General features: G+C 38.3%; 1 protein-coding gene across 4 annotated transcripts; it reads right to left on the bottom strand.

The window, feature by feature from the left end:
- Nucleotides 1-27,596, bottom strand: LOC112108481 (noelin-3). Of its 4 annotated transcripts, none has more exons than XM_026655949.1 (7): nucleotides 27,451-27,596; nucleotides 27,069-27,080; nucleotides 21,184-21,319; nucleotides 14,586-14,741; nucleotides 12,235-12,454; nucleotides 2,422-2,528; nucleotides 1-1,119 (listed from the first exon to the last, which is right to left on the bottom strand). In XM_026655949.1, exons 1-7 carry the CDS (start codon nucleotides 27,594-27,596, stop codon nucleotides 442-444), a joined length of 1,455 nt encoding a protein of 484 aa, XP_026511734.1. In that variant the 3' UTR covers nucleotides 1-441. The 4 variants fall into 4 exon arrangements, with proteins under 4 accessions (XP_026511734.1, XP_026511733.1, XP_024058397.1 ...); XM_026655948.1 differs by lacking the exon at nucleotides 27,069-27,080 and adding an exon at nucleotides 26,765-26,779; XM_024202629.2 differs by lacking the exon at nucleotides 27,069-27,080 and adding an exon at nucleotides 24,195-24,204 and having other exon boundaries at nucleotides 27,464-27,596.

Genomic DNA, 27,596 nt, shown 5'->3' with positions numbered 1-27,596 from the left:
TTTCTCTTGGAATAAATAAGAATAATGTGCATTATGCTTCAGATTGCTACCAAAATATTTCCTGATTTTGAGCAATAGACAGATTAAAAAAAGACATAAGGTAAAAAAAGACATTCATGCATTTAAGCCACCATTAGTCTCTGACTCTAATATAAGGCAGATCATAATCTTTTTAAAACTGTCTTTAGCCACTTAAACCCTCTTTAGTGCTTTTCATGACAAGGTCATGGCAGGCCTTGTTTTTTCAAGAGTTAGGATGCTTGTATTTCCAACAGGTCATTTTTGACAGGCTCAGCCATATTTGGAACACATTGCACAGTAGAAAATGCTTTCATTTTTTAATGAAAAAGAACTTAAATAAAAAGAAATCCAGAAGGATGTTTTAGAGTTTATCACAAATGACACTTTTGAAGTGTGCGTGGAGGAGGGGGAGAGACAAGTTTATGTGTCATCTTCAGTCTTAATAATGTGGAAAAGGGTGACATTGAACAGGACCTGATGTCCATTATTCCAGGCATAGAGAGCTCTATCTCTTGCATTGTAGTCAAGCATGGATATATGAAAGTACTGATTATGGAACGGAATGTCTGTATACTCATAAGTGGAGGTTTTCGTGGAATAAGAATAGTAGACCTTGGCTCCTGTTAAATGTGAGTTGGTAACATACAAAGTTCCACAGATCATGAAGGATTCCCCAGCACTTCTCTTTGGATAGCCTGTACTCCAGCTCTTCATCACTTCTAACGTATCCTGGTTTAGCTGGCTGATAACAATGTTGCCTGCATTCTGATTGGTAGCATATACGGCCCACAGCCCAATTTCATCTGCCATCAGGTCAATATCTGAGAAGCCGCCCCAAGTGTAGGGGTACACATTGTGAAAGCCAGCATATTCCAGGCTACGCTGTGCAAGCACCCGTCCTGTGTCAAAGCTGTATTTGATGATTATGTTACTCTGATACTTGTTGAAATAGAGGGAGCCATTGTAGACAACATGATTGGTTCCTGCCCATTTGAATGGAAGATTGTATGTTCTTGATTCAGCCCCACTGACAAAGTCTGTGATTGATTTGTATTCACGGACAATTTTATTGTTAGTATAACTGTCCATGTACCAGACCTGAAAGAAAAATAAAGAATAGGCTGTGAACTACTGAAATAGAATCCTTGGCTGATCATGCTGTATTCTGAGTACATTTTAAAATATGTTCCAGAAATCCTGTGGCATTATAAGTTACTAGACTTGCTCATAAAACCTACAAAAGTGAAGGATGTGTCTGTATATTTATTCTGTTGCAAAGACATTAGTAACACTAGCATTTTGGATCAGAACCTACTCAATAGCCTCTCTGAGGCTGCTTTCACAACAATGTCTGCCACGGTCAGAGAAGTTTGCTTTGAGAGTGTTCTCATAGCTTGGCCCTCTGGCTCAAGGGGTCATTAGTATTGTTAATGATGTGCCCAGATTGTGAAAATCCCAAAGATGGAAGGAAAGTTGAGTGTGACTCGAACCTTTGAGTCACACCCAGAATTAGAACTGGTTGGAATTTTTCAGTTGAAACTTTACTTGTTGAAAAATGGCATATTTTCAGGAATGAGAATTTTCCATGAAAATGTGTTTTCTGGGGTTTTTTTTGTATCTTACTGATTTTTCCACTTTTTGGTTCCCCATCACCTTTCTCTCCCATTTTATCTTCCACATTTATTACTTTATTTCACTCCCCACCTTTTCCCCCTTTTGCCCCTGATAAGGGGGGAGGGAAGAGAAAGTAAAAGAAATAAAAAAAAAAATAAAAACAAACAAAAATTTTCTTTTTGCTGAAAATTTGGAAAACTCCCCCCAAAATGAAATTTTGTTGATAATTTTTGTGACACATACTTACCTTATTTCAACTAGCTTTGACTGAAATCAAGCATACCCAAGTGCATTGATTTTTTAGTATTGGCCTTATCAGGTAAAGACCTGGATAAACCACATTGAGGGCCTAACTCTGCAAGCATGTGTTAGTTTACGCATGTAGGAAGCTCATTGACATCAGTGAGATTACCCACATGAGTAAAGTTACTCATGAATAACTGTTTACAGGATTGGGTCCTTAGAAGATGTCCACTGAAGAAACTATAATGAAAAGAAAGAAAATAATGTGTATTTGTATACAGAATATAGACTAGTATGCATCCTCCCCAAAACAAGCAGTTTAAAACTAATGAAAATATGCAATATGGTTGACTTATTTTTTTAAGGAGGATGGTTTAACCTTTTTTTCCCTAAAGTACTTCAAAATATAGAATATGAAAATGCAGGGAATACAAGAAATAAATGCTACGTGGTAAAATCTCATGTAGGGAAATTATCCCCTTGTAAAAATTAAAAATGCAAATAAAATATCAGAACAGAAAGATATTCAATGCCGCAACATACTCGGTTATTCTTTTCTGATGCTAAAGGATCTGTCATCCAGGCTCCAAATCGGGTTCCAGAGGTCTTGACTGTAATGGGGCCTGTAATTTTCATCAATTTGCCACATGCTGAAATTAGAAAAACAAATGTACTCTTATGAAAGCCGCAAACAATTTAAACATAACCTGACCATATTCTGACTGATGTCAAAGAGTTGTCTAGAGAACAAGACTAATTGCTATAAACCACAGAATGATTTCAGGGTGTACGGAGGCCGGTTGAAAATAGCTCTTCATCCTCAGCGTATGAACACTGGTAGTTTACATTTTCTCCATTGAAAAGGGAGACAGGGATCTTTTAGAAAAGTTATAAAAATGTTTCAGAATCTTTATTATCTTTTGGGTTCAAACAAAATAAGATAAAATATATTAAAATATCTCCCCCACCAGACTGAGAAAAGCCAGAAGCTAGTGTTGCCTCCAAATGGATTTGAGAAATCTATCCCTTCCTTAACAACTTGACACGTCAGAAGGAGAAAAGGGAAATTAAAAAATTCTAATGCAGATTCCAGTATTGCATAATCCAAATACTAATAAATTAAAAGATTTTGAATTCTTTCTTCAAAATTATATTCAATTTACATCTCAGTGAGGATTACAAAAGAAGCTATGTTTGAGCTCCTGCAGTCTTGGAATGAATTGTCTAAGTACTAACAGCTCTATCCTGCAAACGTTACTGGTATTAATGCCTACTAATGTGAGTTAATCCCATTGTTATCAGTCTCCCCAATACCTTGTGCAACTCAAGATTCAGGCAAGTGGAGTGGATTTCATTCTTAGAGAACTGAAAATGGCAGATCTAAAATCCCATCCACATGCCCCAACATCCCTGATTCATCCCAGCTGTCAGTTTATACGACAATTCACAGTTCATTATTTTCTCATTTCTCCCCACACAATCAACTCAACTCCATAGCAGCATCTGGAATAATAATCCAAGTTATAATATAATTAACTCCAATATACCATAGATAACAGTTACAGAGATAGACTCGAATGTGTAAAACCACCATAGGTTTACGAGCAAAGTAATCAGCAAAAAACGCCATAAATGAAGAAAGTAAATATGAGAATTATTCTGGAACTGTCACCACATCAATGGACATCTAATCCACCATGCTGTCCCTTGTTAGACTGTCTGGGAGGAAATAATGAGAGTCAATTTGATCTTGAGTGCTGACCTTCCTAATAATCCAAAAATCTATATTTTAGGGGACATTAATAACATGCCTATTACCAACAAAGCTCACAGGGAATTTATTCTAAATTTATATCGCCAAAAGACTTACTATCACAGAATGGTGTAGATGAATAAGTGACCCTGCAAGTTTGGGAAAAAATGATATTCGAGCTGAATGTAAATATTGAAACATTTCATGATTTTTTTTAAAAAAAGTATTTTAGATATATATAATTCATTCTGATATAACTGCTATTGCACATGACCCAATCTAGCCAGAAAAGGTAAGAGACAAATAGAATATATCACTTTAAAAGCTAAGGTATATCATTCAAAGGAGCAGGTCACATCATGATTTCATTTTGGAATTTATGTAACAGACAAAGAATGCACTGTATTGTATGTTCCTAATTTCAGCCAGTTATAATGCGGCTATTGCTCAGGTAGTATCTGAGTTATCACCAAAAGGAATTCAATCCCAGGCTAGTGAAATGGGTATAACAAAAATTAACATAATCTAAGTACGTACTGAGGATTTCATGAACAGCACAGGTTGTGTTTTTACTGTTAAGGCCCTCTTCTTAAAAGAGAGCTAATTTATTAGTTAGCTGTTAATGTTGATCCACACAAGCAAGCATCTGTGTATCTCAAACTCAAGTTGCAGGATCTTGTGAAGACATACTGGGATTAAACATGTAGGAGACACAACTTTTTATAATTCTGTTCTCTCCCCTCCCCTCCAGTTGCTTATAGTATCTAATTAACTATCTCTTCAGGGATTTTTTTTACAAAACTGCTACCAGTGTCACACATAGCCTGAATGCTACCATTCTGGTATGCTTTGCAAATCTCCATTGTGGGGAGTTGACTAATATATCCCTGTCAGGCCAAGTTTTACCCTCATTCCAAATGGTTTCTGACTTCTCCACATATATATTCTTCACAAATTGAGTTTGCTGACATGCCATTTTAAAAGTACTAAAACAATTATGATTTGAGAATCAAATTAGCGGAAAACATACAGTGCACTGAAAGAAATTAGAATGAAATTAATCACCACAACTAATTTACATTTACTTGCTCTTTTTTTAACTAATGGAAAAATACAAACTGAATAATGTAAGAATTTGCTGGATACATAATTAGTATCATTCAAGTATTGTGTTAAAATTAGAATTAAAATACACACTTTCCATTTTAGAAAAATTTAGAGTCCTAAAACAAAGGATATTTTTAGAAGAAAATGGAAAATTTAATTCAGAAAGATACAGAAGTAGAAAAAACTATCCCTGAAATTTAGCTCTAGAATTTACAAAATAACGGTTGGATAATTATCTTTCAAAACCCATGGTGGGCTAATCAAAGAAGAAGAAGAGGGATGAATTTAAAAAGAGACAAAACTCTGGTTTCATATAATCCAATGGGGACAGCCCCTCAAAAAAGAACATCTTGCCTCCACTTTCTCCTCTCTCTCTGTTGCAGTTCCCGGCTTTCCCTTTCCTTTTTATTGGTAACAGAAGCCCCAAAGCTTATCTCTCTGTGCATGGGGAGCTTGATGAATCATTTTGTTCTATTTAGAACTAACTAAGGCTATCACATCTTATACCCACCACAGCCCATCTCCACTTTAAAGTTAACTTTTGATCTAGTTCCGCAGTTTCTGGTATGGCCCCCAGTGGTGCATTGTGGGTCTGTTGGCTTCCTAACGTAACTGCTCTCATACTAGTGCACAGTGTAGACTGGACTATTCCCCTCTGTGATTTGGAGGGAGACAGGAGGAGCAATCAACGCCCACCTCCAATGACTAATGTCCCCAATCCTCCTACATCCCTTAGAACAAGCTCTCTCAGCACAACCTCTTCCCAGCTGAGACTTTCACTCATGGAGTGCGGTGATATGTGCCTTCAGTCCTGCCCTCCTTTCAAATCTCAACAGATTCCCCCACAGTTGCATGTATGCATGCATCCCTCATTTGTGGCAACACTTAAAAAGGTATCCTCAGTTTTCATTTGAAAAGTCTGATCACTTTTATCAACAAGATTACTTTGTGTGTGGGAGGTGGTGGTACAGAGTGATAGTGGGCCGGGGAAAAGAGAAAATAAAACTCCCATTTTTGCATAATGCTGATGCAGGCAAAGGGCAGTCAGAATTTTGTTCAAGCACAACATCAGTATCCAATGTACACCACTGAGTAATTTGAATTCAGAAGGAATTGTTCAGAATGACAACAGAGGCCCCAAAGCACATCTCAACTATTTAGAACTACTTAGGGCCACTGCGTATAACCTTCATGGTTGGAAATTACTCTGACAGTGCCACAAATCAGCTGGCCTGCTAAGTACTGACCATGGGAACAGAGTGAGGCTCTGGCTGACTGATTGGGCAGAGACAAATTGTGAGACCAGAGGAGGAAACTAATTGAGGAAATATAGGTCCCACCTCCTCATTTCACTTCCATGAATCACACAAACACCTAAATCATGTGCAATGCCTTTTCGACCAATGGCACATCAGAAGAAAAGAGAATCTGATTAACAGAATTTAAAACAATGAAAAAGTAAGCTGCCCCTCTTCTCTGGGAAATATTGTACCTAGATATCATCATTTTCTCCATGTCTGTTTTGTGGAATCTGATCCTGCAAACACATTTGCATACATGTAACAATGGAGCTGTGCAGATTTTGCAGGATTGGACCTTGAGGCAATCTGTATTTGTGTACATTGTAAAGTGCCAAGCACTATGTGCTAAAACATGGGAAAGGTGCTGCAGAGATGACTGAAATTCCCCGTCTCGAGATGGGGTAGATCAGTGTGTGGATCCCACTGGTCTTCTCTGATTAGAAGTCTAATTGGACCCCATGAAGCCAAAACAGGGGTTTCAGATCCTGTTTTAAGTTAAGTATCAGAGGGGTAGCCGTGTTAGTCTGGATCTGTAAAAAGCAACAGAGAGTCCTGTGGCACCTTTAAGACTAACAGATGTATTGGAGCATAAGCTTTCATGGGTGAATGCCCACTTCGTCGGATGCATGTTTTAAGTTAGAAAGTGACCAGATTAAAAAAGGAAATAAAAAGCTGGTAAAAAAACAACATAAAATGGGGGAAAATGTCATGGCTCTCCTTCCCTTGAAGTGAAAATAAATTAAAAAAGAAAAGCTCTTGGTTCAACTCATTAGATGTTTTCTGGATAGTCAGTTTCTTGTTTCCTTTGGAAACAAGATAGAAAGTGAATTCTCTAAAAACAGACCTGGAAGGCAGACATGCTGGCAGCAGAGTGGCAAAAGAGGAGATGATGGAATTATCCCCTACTATGTCCTTTCGTCAACTCTGAAATGAATGGCGGACATTAGCAAGTACAACTATATTAGACATTCATGTTAATTGTTTTACTGAATCTTGGTGTTAGCTGGAAACACCTTGTTACTATCTTTTAAGTGACTAATAGTAATACCATAATACAGGATTGTTTGCATTACAGATTTATCTAGTGCCTGTGTCTATTTGTGATATAGTTGTGAATTCAGAAATATAGCTGGGAAAGATCAGTGAAGCAAAGAAACAATCTGCCACATGAATTTTCTACAACAGTAGTGGTGGCTAAGAAATGTAAACAGCCCACAGATTATTTTTCAGGGCCAAAAGCTCCTTTTTTTTTGTCAGAAGAAAAGTGTGACAATGTAGAAATATCTCTTGTCATGGCATATAACCTTTTGACTATAGTACACCTCATAAGCAGAAATCCAGATGATAGTGAGAAAGGAAGGTCTTGTGTACTTCCAGCCTAGCAAAGAAGAGAAAATTTTGGAACATTCTTGTGAGAGCCTGTTTGATAGATTTGCAGTCCTTTTTCCAGAACAAAGATATCCAGATAGGTTTAGATAACAGCAGATTTTCAGGATGAGATTTTTCTAGAACACTGAGTATTGGTGTAAATCTGCTTCCACTGGAAAAACTTTAATTGATTTCAGTGGAAGCAGCAAGGCCCATACTGAGCGCATTTGAAAATCCCAATGGTTATCCTAACTGAACAGCCAAGCCTTTTAATGTTTGTCCACTAAATGTGATTGTATAAGAAGTACAGTGCACCATCTCATGAGTGTTTGTGGCCTCATTCCCTTCTTGTTACTCCATGGACTTCAATACAGCTGCTCATGATTTACACTGGTTTAAGAAGATGATCAGGGTACAGGATGAGGAGCATATACTACCCATGAAGGAGTGTAGAAGCAGATGCACTATCCCTGCATGCTAGGGAATCCTGGAAAGCAGAATGTATTCCAGAACTCTCTGTGGGGTGGTGAGACATTGCCAGCACCTACTCTATAAGTCACTAGAACTTGTGGGAGAGGCTGGGAAGACCCAGTGAGCATATGGCTATTTTGAGGTACACATAGGAATGGGTAACCAATGCTAATATAGCCCCACAGTCTCTGTGATGACTAGTGTTTACTCTGAAGATTACAAGTTTTACCATATATCACAAACCAAAACAACCCCACTATAATGATCATATAAGTTGTTTTTTTTTTACGTAAGGTTAATTTTTAGATGCATCGCTGAAAGAAAATGAGCCGAATAAATTTAGTACAAGGACAGAATGGACGTTTTCCTGGTTAATTAATAAATATTTACCTATTGAGCTCTGCTAGTACCTAGTTATGAGGTTTTCCTTTTTCTGTCTCAAACACAGTTAATCTGGCTTTTATATGCAGATTGTTTCAGGTATTTATTTAGATATTAAACACTGACCTGAATTATTATGGGTAAGAAACAGGGTAGAGGGAATTGAGTCCACTCCTCAGTGTGTACACGAGCAGTTTTCAGATGCTTTACTTCTTTTGCATCCTTCCTTAGGATAAAATTTGTTATGGGAATACATTGTAAAATGAAGAGCTAGAGACTGAGCTCACCCTTTACTTAGAGTTTATGTATCTATTATCCTACTTAGCCCCAAACCAGGAAATATGGTGGTCTAGTGGCTAAAGCCTGCCACTGGGAGTTGAAACTCCTGGGTTCTATTTCGAGCTCTGTCACTGACTCCTTGTGTAATCTTTGGTGTCGTCACTTACCTTCTTTGTGTTATGGTTTCCTCATCTATAAAATGGGGATAATAATTCTTACCTCCCTCACAGAACACTGTACAGCTTAGTGTTTGTAAAGCTCCTCAGAATCTACAGGAATGGTGCCATACAAAGAATCACTATTATCAATACAAGAATCCCTTGCTAATGCTACCATCTCTTTTGCGATCAATATGATGGCATTTCTTCGTTGAATATGCTATTACACTTTCCAGGCCCCAAGCAAAAATATCAATATCAAATTTTGCCTTGACCTTGCTGTATAAGAAAGCTAGAAATGAATCTAGCATATATCTAGTCTAATAGCTTCTTTCATGTTTCATAGGCAACTGTTGTCTGAGAGAATATTGATTTACTAGACTGACCATATTATTTTTAAAAATCTGTCACTACTAAATAGCATTAATACACAGTAGCTGATTAAATGAAGGCGATAAATCATAGGAAAGCAGTGTATTACTAGAGTAAAAATTGTCCATATGTACAGCACATTATAGGCAGTACAATAAGGCCTACATTTTCTTGTGTGTATCTGACTTGCATGAGTGCCAGCTGAGGAGTTGCACACACAAATGCATGCAAGCACACACACCCTTTTATATGCAGACAACCAAATTTACGCGCACAAGTCATGAGTATGCTAAACTGCATGCACACTTCTGAAAATATAGGCCAAATTTATCAACTGCTGCAAAGTGACATTTTCCTATTATAAGGAGAAGGAACAAGTTTCACTCACCACAATGGCTTTGGAAATCATTAAATCTCAGTGAAAGTAAAATGACTGCTCACTGTATGTTAATGAATGTTGCAAGGGTTGCCAATGCAGATGGAAGATTACTTTTAAGTGGCTAAAACTGTATAAATAATGCATAATATAACAGTTATATTACTGGAAAACACCTGCTAGGGAAAAGAAGAGGGAAAACAAGTCATTACACATGCTGGTTAGATAGCTATACTGCAAGAATCAACAAAAACTCTGTAATGATTCAAGCCCAGATCCTGGGTGCAGTGTTGCTGTTCTGTCCTACACTGCCATAGGATTCTGGCCCTAAACATGGCATGGACAGCCACAGTTGGGTCACCCCAGTGCAGAGGGATCCTCCAGTGGTGTAGAGCAGGCATAGCCCTTCAGTGCAATGGGCACAACTGGGGTGGTAGCTGGAGTTTCCTTATGCCCCCTGATCCCCAGATACTGTATTGGCCTCTTGGGGCTATATACAGCAAGAGTAACTTTAAGCTGATTTCAGGCTGCTCTAACTTGCAGGTGGGGACTTGCCAGGAACACAGTCAGTCCAGGATTAGGGGAGCACAAAAGCCACCTGACCTGTGCTATGCTTTTCTCAGCCATTACTGAGCACCTGGATCTCTGAGAATAAGAGCAAAGACCATTCTGCATTAGGATTTAAGAAGACTGAAGTCCTTTCAGTAGTTAGCCAGAAACCCGCTTTAAACTCCTTAAGCATGTAGGCAAACCATAGGCCCTAATATGAAAATTTTAGAATGGTAAAGTCTTACTAGTGTTATTGTCTGGCATCGTCCTACTCTTGAGGCTCAACATGTAGTTGCCTGTGGACTAGGAGAATATGTGATTGTTACATGGCTATAGAAGGCAGAGGGGTGCAGAGACAAGTCTAGGGAGGTGGGGAGGGAAATGAGAAAGAACTCTAAAAACAGAGAAAGAGATGAGATCCTGGCAGTGAGCAGAGAGAGAAAAGGAGCCTTGGGGAAATCATATAATTGTATCTATATAGGGAGATAACTGAGTTGCAGAGTTTGGATTCAGAATCAATCTGGAGATGAATTTCTGAGAGACAGACAGAGAGAGAGAGAATACGTGTGCACGGATATGAGGGGGGTTTCTGATCCTGTAGTGAAGTTTCATCCAACTTGCATACATATACTAGGAGCAGGGCATGATGTTTATTTCAATGTGGCGATGGTGTATTTGCTACTTTTATTTTATAGAACTTCTCCCCCTTAAATTACCAATATAAAAAAAAAAATAGGCCCCAGAGACTTTTTTTACTGGTCAAGAAAGAAAGGAAGAATTGTATGTTAGGGAAGAACTCCTGGGAAGAGAGTTAAGAGAAGGGATTTGACCTAGGAAAATAATTAAAAGGGAAGTAAAAGGTGTGGGAAGAACCTGTAGGAAAGACTACATACTGTATATACTTGTTCATAAGCCGATTTTTTTTAGTAAAAAAGGGAAGCACCAGAGAAGGGGGTCGGCTTATGAACGGGTATAGAGAGGGAGAGGTGGGACACAGCCCCTCTCCCCAACAGAGGGAGCAAGGAGAGACAGCACAGCCAGCACAGTCAGAAGGGAAGAGGTGGGGCCAGAGTCTCTCCACTTCTGGCCACGCTGTTCTCCCCCCAGCCTCCGAAGTAGCTGCAGCTCCGGGGCTGGCAGGCTGCAGCCGTGCTGCTAGGCCCCGCCCCCCAGAGCAGGCTGCGGCTGTGCTGCCCAGCCTGCTGGAGCAGCTCCAGCCAGGCCAGAGACATCCTCCCCTGGCCCTCCCCAGATAAGGTGGGAAGGGATGGGATGGGGAGAATGTGTGGGTCCCGGGCTATGGGTTGGGTCATGTGGGGGGTGTCACAGAGGTTACTCCCCTGACTCCCAGCTTCTCCCCCCAAAAAAATTTCCCCACCAATTGCTGTCCTGGCCCATCAGGATAAGCAGCTGGCGCGCCGGGACACTTTGTTTACTTAGGTTTACCTCGAGGCCTGCAGATGCTCGAGGTAAACTAACCATCTCAGGCTGGGAGCCAAAGTTTGCTGACCCCTGAATTATAGGGTCGGCTTATGAACGGGTCATAAAAGTTTTCCATTTTTACTTATCCAACACAGGAAGGTTATGGCATTGCTGGAAACAAACCCAAAGCTGTGCTTTCACCAATACATTCTTTCTGCTAAAGTAGGTAGGAACAGTTCTAATTTCAGTGGATCACACCTAACCTATTATTACTAGAGGCCCAAAAGTAATACAGTCTGAGAGGTCATTTTCTGAACTGGCTATTTGTAAACTTCAAACCAAGATTTAAATTGTGATGATGGTTTTTGTCATGTGGATATCTCTCTATTGGACACTGGACAGAGACCGCCAACATATATCACATTGGCCACTAAAATGCACCTGGATGCAATCCTGGCCTGAGTTATATTACAACTAGTGTGAGAGAGGAAACAAACTTTGTATCCTATTAACAAGTTAATGAGCAATTCAGTCCTAAGACCCCCGTCCTTAGGATTTCCAAGTTGCCATCCCTTATAATTCTGCATCTTAACTCTTTCTATTAATAATGGGTCAGATTCTAATTTAAATTATACTGGTGGAAATCTAGAGTAACAGTTGACTTCAGTGAAGTCACTCTTGATACACATTAGTGTAACAGAGATCAGAATCTGTCCGAGTGTGTCAAAGAGCTGAAAAATAGAGGATTTTATATTTCTACATCAAAGCTCTAAAATATATAACCTAGGGACAAAATCCGGCATGAAATGGTTAACTTACTGAGTTTTTTCATGCAGTCTCGAAGTCTGGTTTCTAAACTGAGCACCCTCTGGTGTAGTTCCTCATAGTCATAAGCACCAATTTCTTCCTGAATCCCAGTGAGAACTGCTGACAGATTCCTAATTTCCTCCTTGAACTGGGTGATTAACTTGGCATCAGTTTTGTACTGTTCCAGAACTGGGATCAATGGCAACAGCTCATCCATCTTTTCCTTCAACTCCTGCAAAAAGCAGTCACCTGGGCATTAGAGCAGCTTAAAGGAGTTCAGTCCCCTAACACTCTTTAATACAATATTTTGAACTGATTAATAAAATGACTTTAAAATTCTTATTGATATTAGTTTCAGATCCATTACTAGTGTATTGTGAAAGTCTAGCGAATTCAACAGTACGTGTTGGATAAAATGTAAAAGAGAATATTCAATTTCTACTGAAAATACAAAATTCATTTTTAAAAGATTGGAAACAAATCTGAGATGCGTCTTTCCCTGCACATGATACAAAACTCCTGTTGACTATATTTTTCTTGAGAAAAGGTGACCAGGACTGACCACACAGTTCGAGGTGAGGATATGACACTGAAATAGTGACATATTTTCACTGATTTTCTATTTAATTTTTATAAATACTAATATTTAATTTACTTTTTTTGACTGCCACTGCACTCTGAGCAGACATTTTCATTGATCTGTCCACAGTAATGTCTAGGTCTTTTTTCTCCTAAGTGGTTAGAGTTAAATTTAGACTCCAACAATGATATGAGAGATTCAAATTATATTGGCCAACGTGCATTTGTCTTTAGTGATTTTTCACTGCCCAATCAGTTTTGTTAGATACCTCTGAACTTCCTCAAATTCTTCTCTAGCTTTAACTAACTTAAATAATTGTATGTCATCTGCAAATTTTGCAACCACATCATTCTTTCTCTTTCCCAGACATCCCATACTTAAACGTTTGCCATGTTGAAAATTGACCATTTATCCCCATTTATTGAATGTTTGTCTCTTAGCCGTTTCTAATCCATAATGGCTATTTATCTCTCATACCATAACTATAATACACTTAATATCTTTTGCCAGGGAGTTTGTTAAAATAAGTCTTAATACATTATGGCAACTGGCTCTTGTTCAGCCACTAACATGTAGCTACCCTGAAAGAATCCTAACAGATTAGAGATTTTTCTTTTATGGAAGGCATGCGGGTTTATCCTTTTCAGATGATGTTCATGTAGATGTGTTATAATTCCATTGATAATTTAAGGAAACACAATGTGCCATTATATATTTATAATAACATTACAAGGGGTAAAGGTGAAAACTTTCGTGAAGTTGAAACTGGCTGAGCGGAATTATACTCAGACTTTCAGTTAAACTGAGAATAATAAATAACCATACTCTCCAAGTGAGCTCTTATTAGTATAATTAATTACTGAAACCAATTACTGTTCAGTGATCAGTACCTCTGAAAAATCAGAACCCACTCAGTTAGGTGCCACTCTTTTTGAAAATGTAAGCCTATGCTTTTATGTTTCAGCTATCATGAACACCTCAAAAGACATAATGTTAATACATTTTTTGTCTTTGGAATATATTTAATGGACCCTATCTTGCATTCCTTGCACACTCAAAATTCTCCATCATTAGGGCCCAGTACTTGCAATACTATGATATATGTCTGTAACATTGTCTCTTTAGTATAGTCCAGATGGCTTCCTAAGAATAGACAATAGCAGTTTCTAACCTCTAGCACTAGACTTCATGGCAGATAGGGTGGCTAAAGTTTTTGTTCAGTGAAAAATCACTAGGAAATTTAACATGGACATTTTTTCTTACAGCACATGTGGATTAGAGGGGAGGGGGATACACCCCAAAACCAAAATAACGAACTCCCCCAACCTCGAATCAGAAACTTTTAGATCTTAATGCTATTAAGTACCAATTACAATAACTTCCCTCATTATAAACTTTTTTCTCTTCAGTTCTACGAAATGTCAGACAACTGTAAAAGTGCAAAACCCTCTGGTCATTTGGTATTAATTCCCTGGCTTCCTCATTTATCACTAGTGCTTGACTGCATATAAATCTCTCAGTATGAACTGCACATTGATACAGTAAAATAGGATTCTGTTTATACTAACATTTCTCTAATGTCTTAATAATTAATGGTCACTCCTTATTGCAGTTAAACTGAATAGGAAAAGTGATTATCATAATAAAAGAGGTTATATTATGGTTCCTTTTCAACGTTTCTTTTGTATAAGCTTTTCAAGACGAGATCTTAGCAGTTCATGCATTGCTTTTTAGTGCATAGCTTGCAGCAAGCTTTCAAAATTATTATTAAAATAAAACCTACTTGAAAATGCTTTGTCATTAATGTCTTCCGATCATCTTCAATTTGCCGAAACTTAGCCTTCAGCCCTTTCATTTGTGTTTCCATTTTTAAAACATACTGGAAATCCCTCTGAGTCCGTAGGTTTAAAACTTCAATAGATTGGGACATATTCTGAACCTGTTAAAGAAGAACACTGGCTGCACTCTGTTTTTCTTTTTCTTGTATGTGTAGTTAAATGTCAAGTGATAAAATGTCATGCCTCTGTCAATGCTTGAACTGTTAGCCATTTTTTACCTCAGTGGAGCTTTGAATTCATAACTGTAGAACAATACAGAAAGTGGGCCACATTTTGGCCTTGGTCACACGTGTAATCCCACTGAAATCAATGGGATTGTTCCACTATAAATTAGAGGAATTTGGCCCAATGTCTTTACCCATCATATAATACCTAAAAAGAAAACTGTGCACTGAGTATTTTGACAATTCAGCAAGGGGAAGAACTGTTCCAGGGCAAGGAATCATAAAGGAGGTTTGGGAGTCAACATTCCCGAACAAAAGAATATAAGTACAGTATTCAATAAATCAGGAAAATCGGATATTGATTTGAGTTAACTTATAACTCCATGCCACTTCACTACTTAAACCAATTTATTGAGGATTTGGGGGTGTGCAGGAAGAATGGGGTAAAGTTTTGATCTTGAATTTAAATTTGTTTAAGCTTCATCAAGGATCTGAACTTATACTTGACAAATGAAATGCATGCTGCCACCCAGATAGAGTTTGTACTATATTATGCAGCACTTGCTGATTTTTTTCAAGTGCTGTGTATAGAGCATGTGGATCTTAGAAGCAATCATTTAGCCCTGAACATTGTACTACTCTACTAAAGAGAATGGGCATGATTCTGATCCTTTACGTAAATGAAAATCAGGAATAATTCTACTGAAGTCAGTGGAGTTACATGAGTGTGAAATCAGTGCAAGAGAGATCAGGGTCAGGGCCAGTGGGTCTCCTTTAAGAGATATGTACAACTTGGGCTTTTGATAAATATGAATACAAGTTTTGCAGAACCCAATATTTTACACTCTAGTGATGCAGTAGTTTAAATGTCAATGCTTTGGAAAAACATGGTCTTGGGCTTGAGAGTGACATTTACTCAAACTAAATTTTTAAATTTTAAGGAGGGCTACACCATTGTTTTTGGTGAGTCAGCAAAATACCCTATTTTAGGGCTTGATCCTGCTCCCATTGAAGTTAATGGCAAAATACCAGCTGACTTCAATGGAAGCAGGATTGAGCTTGTAAAATGCTAGTGTGTGTTAAAAAAGCTTTGAACTGTTTTCTTTATACATTGTGCACTAGCACTACTTTAACTATAAATATCTTTACTCAAAGTTATTTATGCATGCTTCAGAAATATTTCCTAACTCTGATACAGATAATAAGATTTATTAAATTGACACCAACATTATTACTACTAGCACATTCTTTAGACTGTAACTTCTTTGGAGCCGGAACTATCTTTTTTGTTCTATTGTTTGTACTACATCTAGTACAGTGGGGTCCTGGTCCATGGATTCTCTATCTATTGTAGAGGCATTCCTAGATCTACAATAGATTTCAATCCAGCAAAGCACTTAAGCATGGGCTCAGGTTTAAGTATGTGAGAAGTCCCATTGGAATCGTGCTTAGAGTTGGGCATATGCTCAAATGCTTTGTTGGATCATGGCCAGAGTGCTCACCTATCAGGTTAAAGGCTGTTAAGCCCTAAATGACTTGGACTATCCTGCTTGCCTCTTTCAATGCCATATTGCTGAAGATGGGATCAGCAAAGATCACCGTGCTGAGCCTTCTTAGTATAAAAGAGAGGCTGTTGGCTGTATCTATCCTTCATGATCATGAGCTTTAGAAATCACTTCCAGATCCCAGATCTGTTATCCTTCAGGATATGCTGCAAGGCACAACTTTTCCTCCAGCCATCTGAGGAGGGGATGGGTTGAGAGTTGGAGAAGTTTTTGTTGTTTGCTGTGGAAATCATTATTTTAATTGCTAGCATGTGTTTAGTAGGGTGGAAAGCAATGCATTACATTTGAGATTTTATTATACAATTCAGTAATATAACAGGTGGCCAGACTGTAGGATATGTGATTGTTTATAGTTTTATAAGTAGAAATAAAATAAATCTATTCAACTGTAAATCATTAATAGAAAAAAATCACTGAAAGATGAAAAGAAATGAGTTTCAAGTAACTGATTAAGCATATGTAGAACAAAAGATAGCCCATTTCCATCTTTAAGACAAAGACAACTTTAATTTGTATGTACTTTATGTATCTTTCATAAGTGTTCACTTTATAATAATCAGACAAAATATGTGGATGATACATTTCCAGACATGAAGCTGAAGCAGAACATTTTGTTGTTGTTTTTTCACAAAGTTTTGCATGTGCAATAATTTTATGCCAAAATTCACTTTAACTCATGCACACTAAATGGGGGAGGGGGAAGGAGGGAAGTACCACTAGAAAACATTAGGCCCAATCTTAAAGATCTTACTCATAACTTGCTCAGACAAAACCCCTTTTGTCCATCCAGTCTAATGGAGGTGGGAGAAAAGGGTGATATTCCTTCCATTCACTAATATATATAATCTTTGAGCTGTTATCCATAGTTTCAATTGGCACCCCATTGTGATGACGACTGTATCATACTGCATCTGGTTATTAGGATCCTGTAACATATTGTGGATCTGATACAGTTTGATTTTACTTAACCTACCACCTAGTTAAAAATACCTTAAAAATAGTGTTGATAGCAATGTAGATTAACTAGCAATAATCAGCCATACACATTTTTGCTAGAAAGTACTGTTAATGGAATAAATCCACATTTTTGTCGTCTTTTATGCTCCTTCTAATTATTGAAGCCAACAAAATTAATCCTTTCAGAGCAATGATAAAACTTGAAATGTTTCACTTTGCCAGATGCCACTTTCCCTCAGAAAGTGTAATAAACAGCAATGTGTGACTTTATTGATGTAGTAAAATGATGCTATGTACCCACATTTGCCATCATCTCAGTGAAAGAAAATAAGTTGTAGAGCTTAAGCCTCCACATAGAAGACTCCAAATTATCAAAGGGCTAGTTGTGAGAGGGTTGGTGCTATGGACTTCAAAAAAAAAAAAAAGAATTAAAACCTTATTTATGAGTATTTTAATGCTTGGAAAACATGCCAGAGTAAAAGCTCTGGAGAATGAAGCCCTCTGTTTATCAACATAAGTATAGCATGGGTCGCGCCAGCACATGCTGTCTACATTGCTTCATCACTGTGCCTTAACCTTGACCTGAAAGGACCTCCTCTAACAAAGAGAGACTCCAGGCCTTGGCCTTTCTTTTGAGAGAGAGCTTTAATTTTTTATGTCTGTTCCGAAACTACAGCCAGTGAATGCTGTGAAACTTTGAGGAATGAGACAACCCAGCTGCGGAGTGTGCTTGCAGCTATATGTTGTTAATATGAACACTGCTTAATGACAACCAGCTAGATTTTGATCTCATTTACACTGGTTTTAGATTGGTGCCTCATATGGACTCCAGCGGTGGAGTTACTTGTGATTTATACTGGTGTAAATGACACTTAAGTGAGTCCATATAGAAATGTTAAGAGTAAGGTTTTGTCTACACTACCACTTTTGTCAGTCAAGGATGTGAAAAAAACACATCCCTGACTGACATAAGTTTCACTGACAACAATGCTGGAGTGAACAGTGCTATGTCGGCAGGAGAGGCTCTTCTGCCAACATAGCTAACACCATTTGTTGGGGGTGGTTTAATTATGCCGGCAGGAGAGCTCTCTGATGCTGGCAAAGAATGGCTACATGTGAGACCTTACAGCAGCACAGCTGAAGCGGTACTGCTGTGCCGCTGTAAGGTCCAGAGTGTAGACATAGCGTTAGTCTGGTTTGATCTACGTTCTCTAAACTTGTCTTGGGTTTGATCCTAATCTTTTGTTCCAGCTGCTTGTGTAGCTCCTGTTGGGATACCCTCTGAGACCTCTTTCCACTTGGCTTCCCAAGAATTCAGTTAGACTCCAGACTTTGTCACTCAGGTATCTTTGTTTGTCATACAGCATCTCTAAAGCTGAGCTGATCAAGCTCAAACGTGGGGAGGGGTGTGTGTGGATGCAGGGTACATCACAGCTCCAAAGTTACACAGAAACTCTCTTCCTTTATATACATTACACATCTCATTGCATTTACTACACAGTGCATCAGACCTTTTTGGATTGGCTTGGTTACTTTGCAGGAACCAATTCCTGTGCAGCAGACACTGTCCATGCATTGTCCACGCTCAACCTCCTATTTACCTCATCTCTACATTCATCTCTACATCTCGTTCATTGTAATCTTGTTCCTAGTAAATGGTTCTCCCTTTTATCTTAGATGGTCCAGACATTCTGCTTTTTAGCCTAATGATCTGGTTACCTCTCAAATTCTATCTTCCAAGAAATGAGGCCCAGGCCAGGCCTCAGCTACAGCTCCTGCACAACAAAGTAAGTGAAAAGCCACCTTAATCTAGCTAGGTGGGATTTCCTCAGATTTAGAAGAATCCCAGAGTAACATAAACCATCAGAGCTGGCATAGGGGGTCACACCATGTGCTTAGCTGGGGAAAACAAAGGTGGTTGGAACATTGCTGCTCTCCACTGATCCCTGGCTGGTGGAATGTGGCAAGGGAGGATCTTGTCTGGCTGGCTGGCAGAAAAGGGGTATTTCTTCTTTAAGGGCTCCCCTACAATGGGTAGTAGGAAAGAGGGGGAAATATACAGTGATGAACAGGAAGGGCAGAAAGTAGCTGGGGCAAAGTTGGGGCGGGTCACTGCCCTTCCTACTGACCAGAAGAGTGGGAGGGTATTTATACCCCATGCAGCCCTGGAGAAGCCATCTTTTACTGGGTTGGAATGGCAGCACCCACCCAGCCACCCACGAAAAGTGCAAAAGGATGGGGTTTCCTCATGACCTGTTGTGGGTATTACACTAGGCACCCTCTTCCTTGGAGGCTGGGAAGGAATTTTTCCCTCATTGCCAGAATGGCTGAGGTGGAGTGGGTTTTTTCACTTTCCACACAGCAGGTCTGGGAACCAGTGGGGCAGAGCAGGGGGGGTTAGTATGTAAAACTCATGGCAGACGTCCAGGGCAGGTACTTGGTATGGAGGAGATATGGTTAATGGATACATTAGATTAGAAAATGATTTGAAGAAAAGCATCTCTTAAGGGAGCTAAGGAAAGCAGGGTTTGAAGGTCCTCTATCCTCTACAGCGGCATGCTGACCCTCCTCTTTTTTCTAGTCCCCTTTTAAGAAAGCTGAGGTTGGGGGGTTGGGACTTCTACATCTGGTACAGAGAGGAACTGACCCCTCTCCTTTTATAGTCCCATTTCATCTCAAAGGAGAGGAGGGTGGCTGAGTCCCACCAGTGAGACAGCAGGTTGGGGTTTATGTAGAAATGATTAAGGAAATGAGGATGACATGCACTGCACTATTTATTGCTCGCTAATCCAAGATATTTTAAATGAATAAAATTATGATCTAATTAAACCACGTCCATTGCCTTCTATCTTTCTTCTGACATGGCCAGACAATGGCTTATTGGTGACTATTAAGCAGCATGGGGGGCTGAAGTGGATTAAGAAATGATGGCTTAACGTTCTGTCTATATCTTTCATGTCAACTTCTAAGCCCATCCTGAACATGAGATCATGCTATAATTTTACAGAATTTGGTCACATGATATGGCATGGGCCCTGAGTTACATACACAAGCCAAGCTCCCACTGAAGTCCATGGCCTGCAGGATCTGGCTCCATATTGGCACTAAAGTGACCTAATACTCCAAAAATGTCTGTGAGATAGTAAAGTACTGAACAATTTGTGCTGGAAAATATGTTTTTAGCTCAATATTTGGTGTTGCTATCTGCCTTTAATGCTCTTTGTGGCCTCAGAGGCTATGCATCACCATTTGTTCTACAGTAAACAGAACTTGGTTACAGTGGCTCAGGGATGTCATAGCTGCAGTTTTTCCTCATTTTCTTATGCAATAGACATCAGCTTTTACGAATTAAATTTACATGCAGCTGTGAATAAATCTGAGGTGTAAGACTCTTTAGTTGTTTGGCAGAAAAACCACTGGATAAGCTGTTGGTGTGATTCAAGGGAATGAGCTTCAAAATCCTCCTATGATGGCGATGTGGGCACCAGATTGAATCCTGGTGCTTCTAGCTAGCTTGAACTGGAATTTGTAGCTACTTTTATGATGGCCAGTCTGTTTTGATACAGACATATAAACTATGGGACTCAGTTCTCTTAAAGGAATAAATCTGGGTGGAAGAAACAAGAGAGAAAATGCAGCATTAAGCTGCTAGATCAATGACAGATCAGCAGAGCTGTGTTGTAAAGAAACCAGATGAAGTGTGATTAGTGGTGGAAAACTGGGAAGGGGAAATAGAGAAATAACATTGATAGATAATCATTGAATGCTGTATTATTTATTATTTTAAAGAGGGAAAGGAGCAGATTACTAAGGAAGTCTTAGTAGACAAAAAGAAGGAATACATTTGGGAGACTTACCTTCTCTAGCAGTTGTCTAAGTTGCCTACTTTTGGCATCTCTGGAACATAAATTTTGTTCTGGTGCAACTACAGTACAAATGCATCGGCCATCTGGGTCTTGGGCTGAACTATACACTTGCCATCCTTCTTTGGGGCTAATTTGAGTCTATAGTAATAAAACAATAAGCAAAGGCAAAGAGAGTGAAATAGCTGATATTCATGAATGACTTTTTGGTTTTTCAAATTCTTTAAAACAAAATATCTATCTGTATATAGATATACACACACAAAGGAATTAAACCTAAGAAAATATGCTTGCTCAGTTACATACCATATGTGTTCACAATGATGTTCCTTTTAGTTATCTTTTATTATCCCCTTAATGGATGATTGGTAATTTTGCATTTTTCCAAAGTTTTCCATTATACCTGACTCCTTGTTAATAGTTATTTAGAAATGTTTGACAGCCCTGCTTAATTGCAGTCATCATATTCAGTCTGGATGAGAACAGTTTTGTACTTATGATTCAACAAAAGTGCATTGATTTCATTCCTTGTGGATAGGTGTTATAGTTTCCACGAACAAACAAAAAATTTGTCCTTTCTTACTGGATGACTTTTACTTTAGATTAAGGGAAACAACACGATAGAAAGGAACAAATATAAAGTCCCCATGAGAAAGCACAGTAACAGTATTCATGCTGACCAACTCTCAGGCCTAAAAACAAGTTAGAGGGGGCCCACTTTACTTTTAAAGATGTAGTACCCCAAAAACAGCCGTGCAGTTACATAGCTATAAACACCAACAGCAATAGAGAAGCCTCGGGGAAGTACAGCAAAGAATCTGTTTAGTTTAGATGAGAGGGCACAAAGTTAGTCATTAACACTGTAATGTATGCTGGAAATTCCTAGCACATTCTGCTTTCAGCAGTCATGGTAACACTGAAAAATTCTTCTAGTCTTTTTTTTTTTTTGCAGTGGTGATCAACATCCCAAAGCTCTATCTGCCTATTTCCCTAAATATTATATGATAGATTGAAAGAGTTGGTTGACATGCATTTAATAAGATGTATAGAAATGTACAGAAGTCAAGATGAAGGAAGGAAATAAAAAAACTTGACGATGGAGGAATTTCAGATGATATAATTAATTATAGAAGTAATGTTCTTGTGTATTGGATTTAGAGATGTCTAGTCAAGATAAAATTATGCTTTCTTCTTTTTATATCTAACAAATACAGTATTGGCTACTTGATTTCAAAGCTCAGATGCTAATGGCTGCCACCAGAATAATTTCATTTTGGCACAGTGTATGTGAGTCACCAGTTATATTATAAAAACAAGGTTAACATCAGTGCAAACAGTAATTATTAAAACTGGCAAGCATTAATATTGATGCTTACTGGACTAAGTAAAGTCAGCTATTGCATAGTTCATCACTACAGGGCAGATACAGTATCTCTCTAGAATGAATTTAGAATAAAAGGTGAAAGAGTATTCCCTTGGTGATTCTTCTCTGCATTTCATCTTAATGCAAGAAAAGAGAACCACCTCTTTTCTTCCAAGGGATTTCTGCTGGGGTCACTGAAGAAAGCAGTGACCTCTCCTTCTGTAGAGTTAATTGAAAGATCAAAACTGTAATATTCCCCTGTTTTGCTAGGAAAATAAAAGCCTGTAATTTAAAGAGATTGTAAATGGAGGACAGTTGAACTTGCTTTAGGGTTTGCTAGAAAGACTTATCTAAGGTTCATTGCTAAATCATGCCAGTTTTATGATGTTCTTCTAACCTTTATTTTTTTAGGGCACAGGGAATCTAGTTTAACAGAGATGGTGAACAATAAAATCTAAACAAAATTACAGCTGCAGGGACAATTTAAATTGGTTTTGAATAGCAAGTAATATTGTAAGCTTGAACTATTCAGGCTTGTCAAAGCAGTTAACCCTTACAATGTTAGCTAATTTTAGGTTGGTGGCTTCTATGATTTTCCATAGTCCTCATACCCAGATACTGATGTCATATAACAGTACTGAAACCTGAGGTTTCAGAGTAGCAGCCGTTTAGTCTGTATCCTCAAAAAGAACAGGAGTACTTGTGGCACCTTAGAGACTAATTTGTTAGTCTCTAAGGTGCCACAAGTACTCCTGTTCTTTTTGAGTACTGAAACCATAAGTTTATGTCAAAGTTTAGGAATATCTGCAGAATCCAATGTTAGCTCCTATCCCTTCTGAGGCACAGGAATACTTACTCCTAATGTACAGATACACTGCAATCTTTGGGCTTTATTGTGAGCTGATATTGGTATAACTCAGGAGTTACTCCATTCATATTTAATAAAGTTTCACCAGTGTAAAATGGATGAGACACCAGAATCAGGCCCAGTCTATAGTAAAAAGGATGTAATCCAGGTTGTATTGTCCAAACAGTCCTTTATATGTTGTGTTGAAACCACACATTTCAATCTCATTTCCTGACAAAAACCATGTTTACCCAGGCACAAATTTCCTTACAATGTGGTATTAGATGAAGAGACACTTGTACAATCATAAAAGCATTTGCCATTCGATTTTTTTTAAATGAGCTGCTCTACACTTGTGATGTATACTTATGTGACGTTATTGATATAATCTGGGACCATATAGATCATTGTTGCAACCAAGGTCCTGTAGTGGCACCCAAATCTTGTATAAAGGGGTCAAATGGGGTGTCTAAGACAAGTTTATGGTTTACTGGTTATGATTATGCTGTCTATATGTGTGTATCAGTTTTGTAGTTGAAGTTATGAATATTGGCTCTATACTGTCTGTATTGCAAATTTATGCTATGCTTCTGGGTGACATCCCAGACAAGCTGGTGTTAGCTCTGCCTAGCCTGCTTGATGGCCCATTACGGACCATCAGCTATACAATGGACCCATTGAGAGAAGGCAAATATGCCTTGAGACTCAGCAAAGTATGCAGGAACTGGCCCATGTGACTCCAGACTCCATTTTGCTGTAATTTTCCACAGTAAGAACAAAGAGGTGTTCTTACACCTGGAAAAGACTATACAAGGCTGATGCCTCATTTCCATTTTGTCTTCAATCCTGCTTCTTACCTCTGGAGGGACTTTGCTACAACTGAAGCTCTGAACAAAGGACTGATGACCCATCCCAGCTGGGGATGTTCCAGAGACTTGATTTGAACCTGCAGTTTATTCTGTCGCTGCTGCAAGCCTGAACCAAGAACTTTGCCATTACTGTATGTAATTGATTCCATTTAACCAATTCTAACTCTCATCTATATCTTTTTCCTTTTATGAATAAACCTTAAGATTTTAGATTCTAAAGGATTGGCAACAGCGCGATTTGTGGGTAAGATCTGATTTGTATATTGACCTGGATCTGGGGCTTGGTCCTATGGGATCAGGAGAACCTTTTTTCTTTTACTGGGGTATTGGTTTTCATAACCATTCGTCCCCATAACGAGTGGCACTGGTGGTGATACTGGGAAACTGGAGTGTCTAAGGGAATTGCTTGTGAGACTTGTGGTTAGCCAGTGGGGTGAGACCGAAGTCCTCTTAGTCTGGCTGGTTTGGTTTGCCTTAGAGGTGGAAAAACCCCAGCCTTGGGCTGTGACTGCCCTGTTTTTAGCAATTTGTCCTGAATTGGCACTCTCAGTTGGGCCCCGCCAGAACCGCATCGTCACAACTTATCACAATGAGAAACCCTCAAGCACATACTAGAAGTGCATTGTGATTGATTATCTATGCTTAAATGAATGATGATATATTACTCTAAATTTAGGCTCCATTGTTTTACTGTATTCTGTTTTCATTCAGTAGGAAAGAAGTTGCTGTCATGAGAGGGTATGGATGGAGATTATCTATCTATCTATCTATCTATGTGTGTGACTGTGAGTGTGATTTTTACACACACCTGCACTTTTATTTTATTATTTTTTTGTTCTTTCCCATTTAATCCCACCCTCAAGCAGAAGTCGCTCTGCTTCCCAGGGAAGGAGCTAGAAGGCATCAAAATCTTATGAAAGCTGCTGAATCCAAACCCCAAATGTCGGCTTACTGCTGACAGGTCTTAGTAAGTGGACGAAAAAAGAAATAACCAGCTTCCAAAAGAGGAGAAACAAAAATATTCATGTTAGTTCTTAACAATCTTATAGAAAGAGAAAGGAGCCCCTGCAAAAGCTAATATTTCATGTTATCTTAGAATAAAGGCAGCTGTGCTATAGAATTCCAGTACTCAGCTCCAAAAGGTTTCTTTTTCTTACACTACCAGATATTTCAATAAGAATATTATAGTTGTGTTCATTGTCACCACTGTCTGGGCAAATGCATTTCATTGCAATACATATAATTCCTATGACTAGTTGTGTATAAACACTATCGGCCAAATTTCCTTCTGGTATAACTCCACTGACTTCAACAGTTATTCCAGCAGAAAATTTGGTCCTATCTTTCCCCCTTTTTCAGCTCAGGTGAAAAGAAGTAGTTAAATATAAAGGAAATGAGGAGTTTTTTTCCTTTCTCTCTTGTACAAAATGTACAATTTTTCAAATTTTGTGTGGCCTGGGGAAACATATTTAGAAAGTTTTATACATAGCAAGATTCAATTTGAACTGCAGATTGCTCATGAATGTATGTTGGTGGATTTCTGAGGATATGTTGGCAATATATGCCCAGGTGTCAAGGATTAGTACTCAATTCACAGTATATAGTGCCTTATCTCAGAATGCTGCATTTTAGAAATTACATGCCATAGAAATAAGAAGACTCTATAACAAGATGGATAAAGCAGAAGAAATTATCTTGACTATGATACTCTAAAGAATATGATTATTTCCCACCATACGAATGTTACAAGGCTGTTCTGCTTTGGATATAAGGCTTTTATCCCTGTGTGCCAGCTTCACTGACACTTCTATTACCTCACAGCTCACTAAGGCATGAAACAAGTATGGTTGCTCCATCTTAATGAGAGCAAGCAGCGTAATAACAAAGCCTACATGCTATGGTCCAGAGCCTCAGTAGGTTTAAATGAGCAGAACTTCACTTGAAGTCAAGGAAGATGTCAATTTACCCTAGTTCAGGATCTATCTGCAAATTATATATATAATTATATATATATGTGTGTGTGTCCCAGCTAGTCAAGCACAAATGTATATTTGGATTAAGGGATCCATCTGACTTGTGGGTGTCAGTAGGATTTAGAGACATGCCCCATATAGTTCAGTGTGAAAATTAGTTATATTTTAAGAAAAATTCAGGATTTCCCCATTCCCCCTTAACATGGTGTTGTACTAAAATAAAAACTCATTTCTTTAGGATAACAATACAATGAATTAAAAAGTAACAATATTAAAAACTTTGTATGCAATATTTTTTTCCTATCCACATACAATCAGATAATTAAATATCGATCAGTTAATTAATCACTTTTAGCTACAACTGAAATTCAGTCCTGAGAATAGTAAGCTGTTCTCCTCTGATTTCATTTACACTGAAATTACACAGATAGGGTTTCTCAAATATTTGGTAGAATACATTTTGTTCCAACTCCATTTGCTCTTCTACAAATGCTACTGTAAAGGTCCTTGAGTTCACCTGTACGATTGAAATATGAATCTAATTTTTAGATTACACATAGAAGTTCAGAGAAAGAGTTAATAACACTTTTTTTCTTTAGTTCTACATAAACAGAGACTGCGGTATGTTGTGTTAAAATTTACTGACATCTGAACATCAAATACAAGTACTGGAAGATTTTAACTAATCTAACTAATAATTCATCATCTCCATTATTTCCTAATCAGCCTGCATAAAAGTCCTGTGGCCCAACTGAAAAGCACCTATTTTCTTTTCTTGTTAAAAGACATTCCTTTGCTTGACTGCTCTGCAAATTAAGAAAAGAAACTCTGTGGCAATGCTACAGAGTAAGATAGACTGTAGGTTTCTTTTCAGTTATTCTATAATACAACAGTATACATTTTCTGGAACAATAAATATGGAAACAAATCTATGCTAAAGAAACAAGATATTTTAAACATTTCATACTCAAAAAATGAAGCCGTTAGTTCTTAAATACTTAATGAGGCTATTTTTCAAAAAGTTTCCCTTGTATAGTAAGTCTGTAGCATCCACACAAATGCTGTGCAGTTTGACGTGTCCAGACAGAAGCATGCAGTAAGTTACAGCATAACGATTAATAGCTTTAAAAGAGATTTACAAAGAGGCAACTTAAACCATAGCCTTGTGGTCCCTTAAAATATCAGTTCAGCATGAAGATGGCTTACAACACATCAGAGCTACTTACTAGAGTATCTGAAGTGGACAGTCTGGTGGTATTTAGTCCTACCAGAGATGGAAGAGTTTGGGACATCCAGTTAGAGATCATTGCCATGGTACTAAGAACAGCACCAAGCTTGAGCAGTGGAGGACTCAT

The sequence above is a fragment of the Terrapene carolina genome, unplaced genomic scaffold (assembly GCF_002925995.2).
Source record: "Terrapene carolina triunguis isolate 2854851 unplaced genomic scaffold, T_m_triunguis-2.0 Scaffold211, whole genome shotgun sequence".
NCBI lineage: Eukaryota > Metazoa > Chordata > Testudines > Emydidae > Terrapene > Terrapene triunguis.
Note: the sequence above shows the minus strand (reverse complement) of the source record. Positions and strands in the feature narration are given on the sequence as shown.

Coding starts and splice junctions, on each gene's coding strand:
- LOC112108481 (XM_026655948.1), bottom strand. CDS start 27,596: ATGAGTCCTCCACTGCTCAAGCTTGGTGCTGTTCTTAGTACCATGGCA. Junction 14,742..21,183: donor TTAGACAACTGCTAGAGAAG/GTAAGTCTCCCA, acceptor CTTCTTTAACAG/GTTCAGAATATGTCCCAATC. Junction 1,120..2,421: donor CATCAGAAAAGAATAACCGA/GTATGTTGCGGC, acceptor TTTTTCTTTCAG/GTCTGGTACATGGACAGTTA.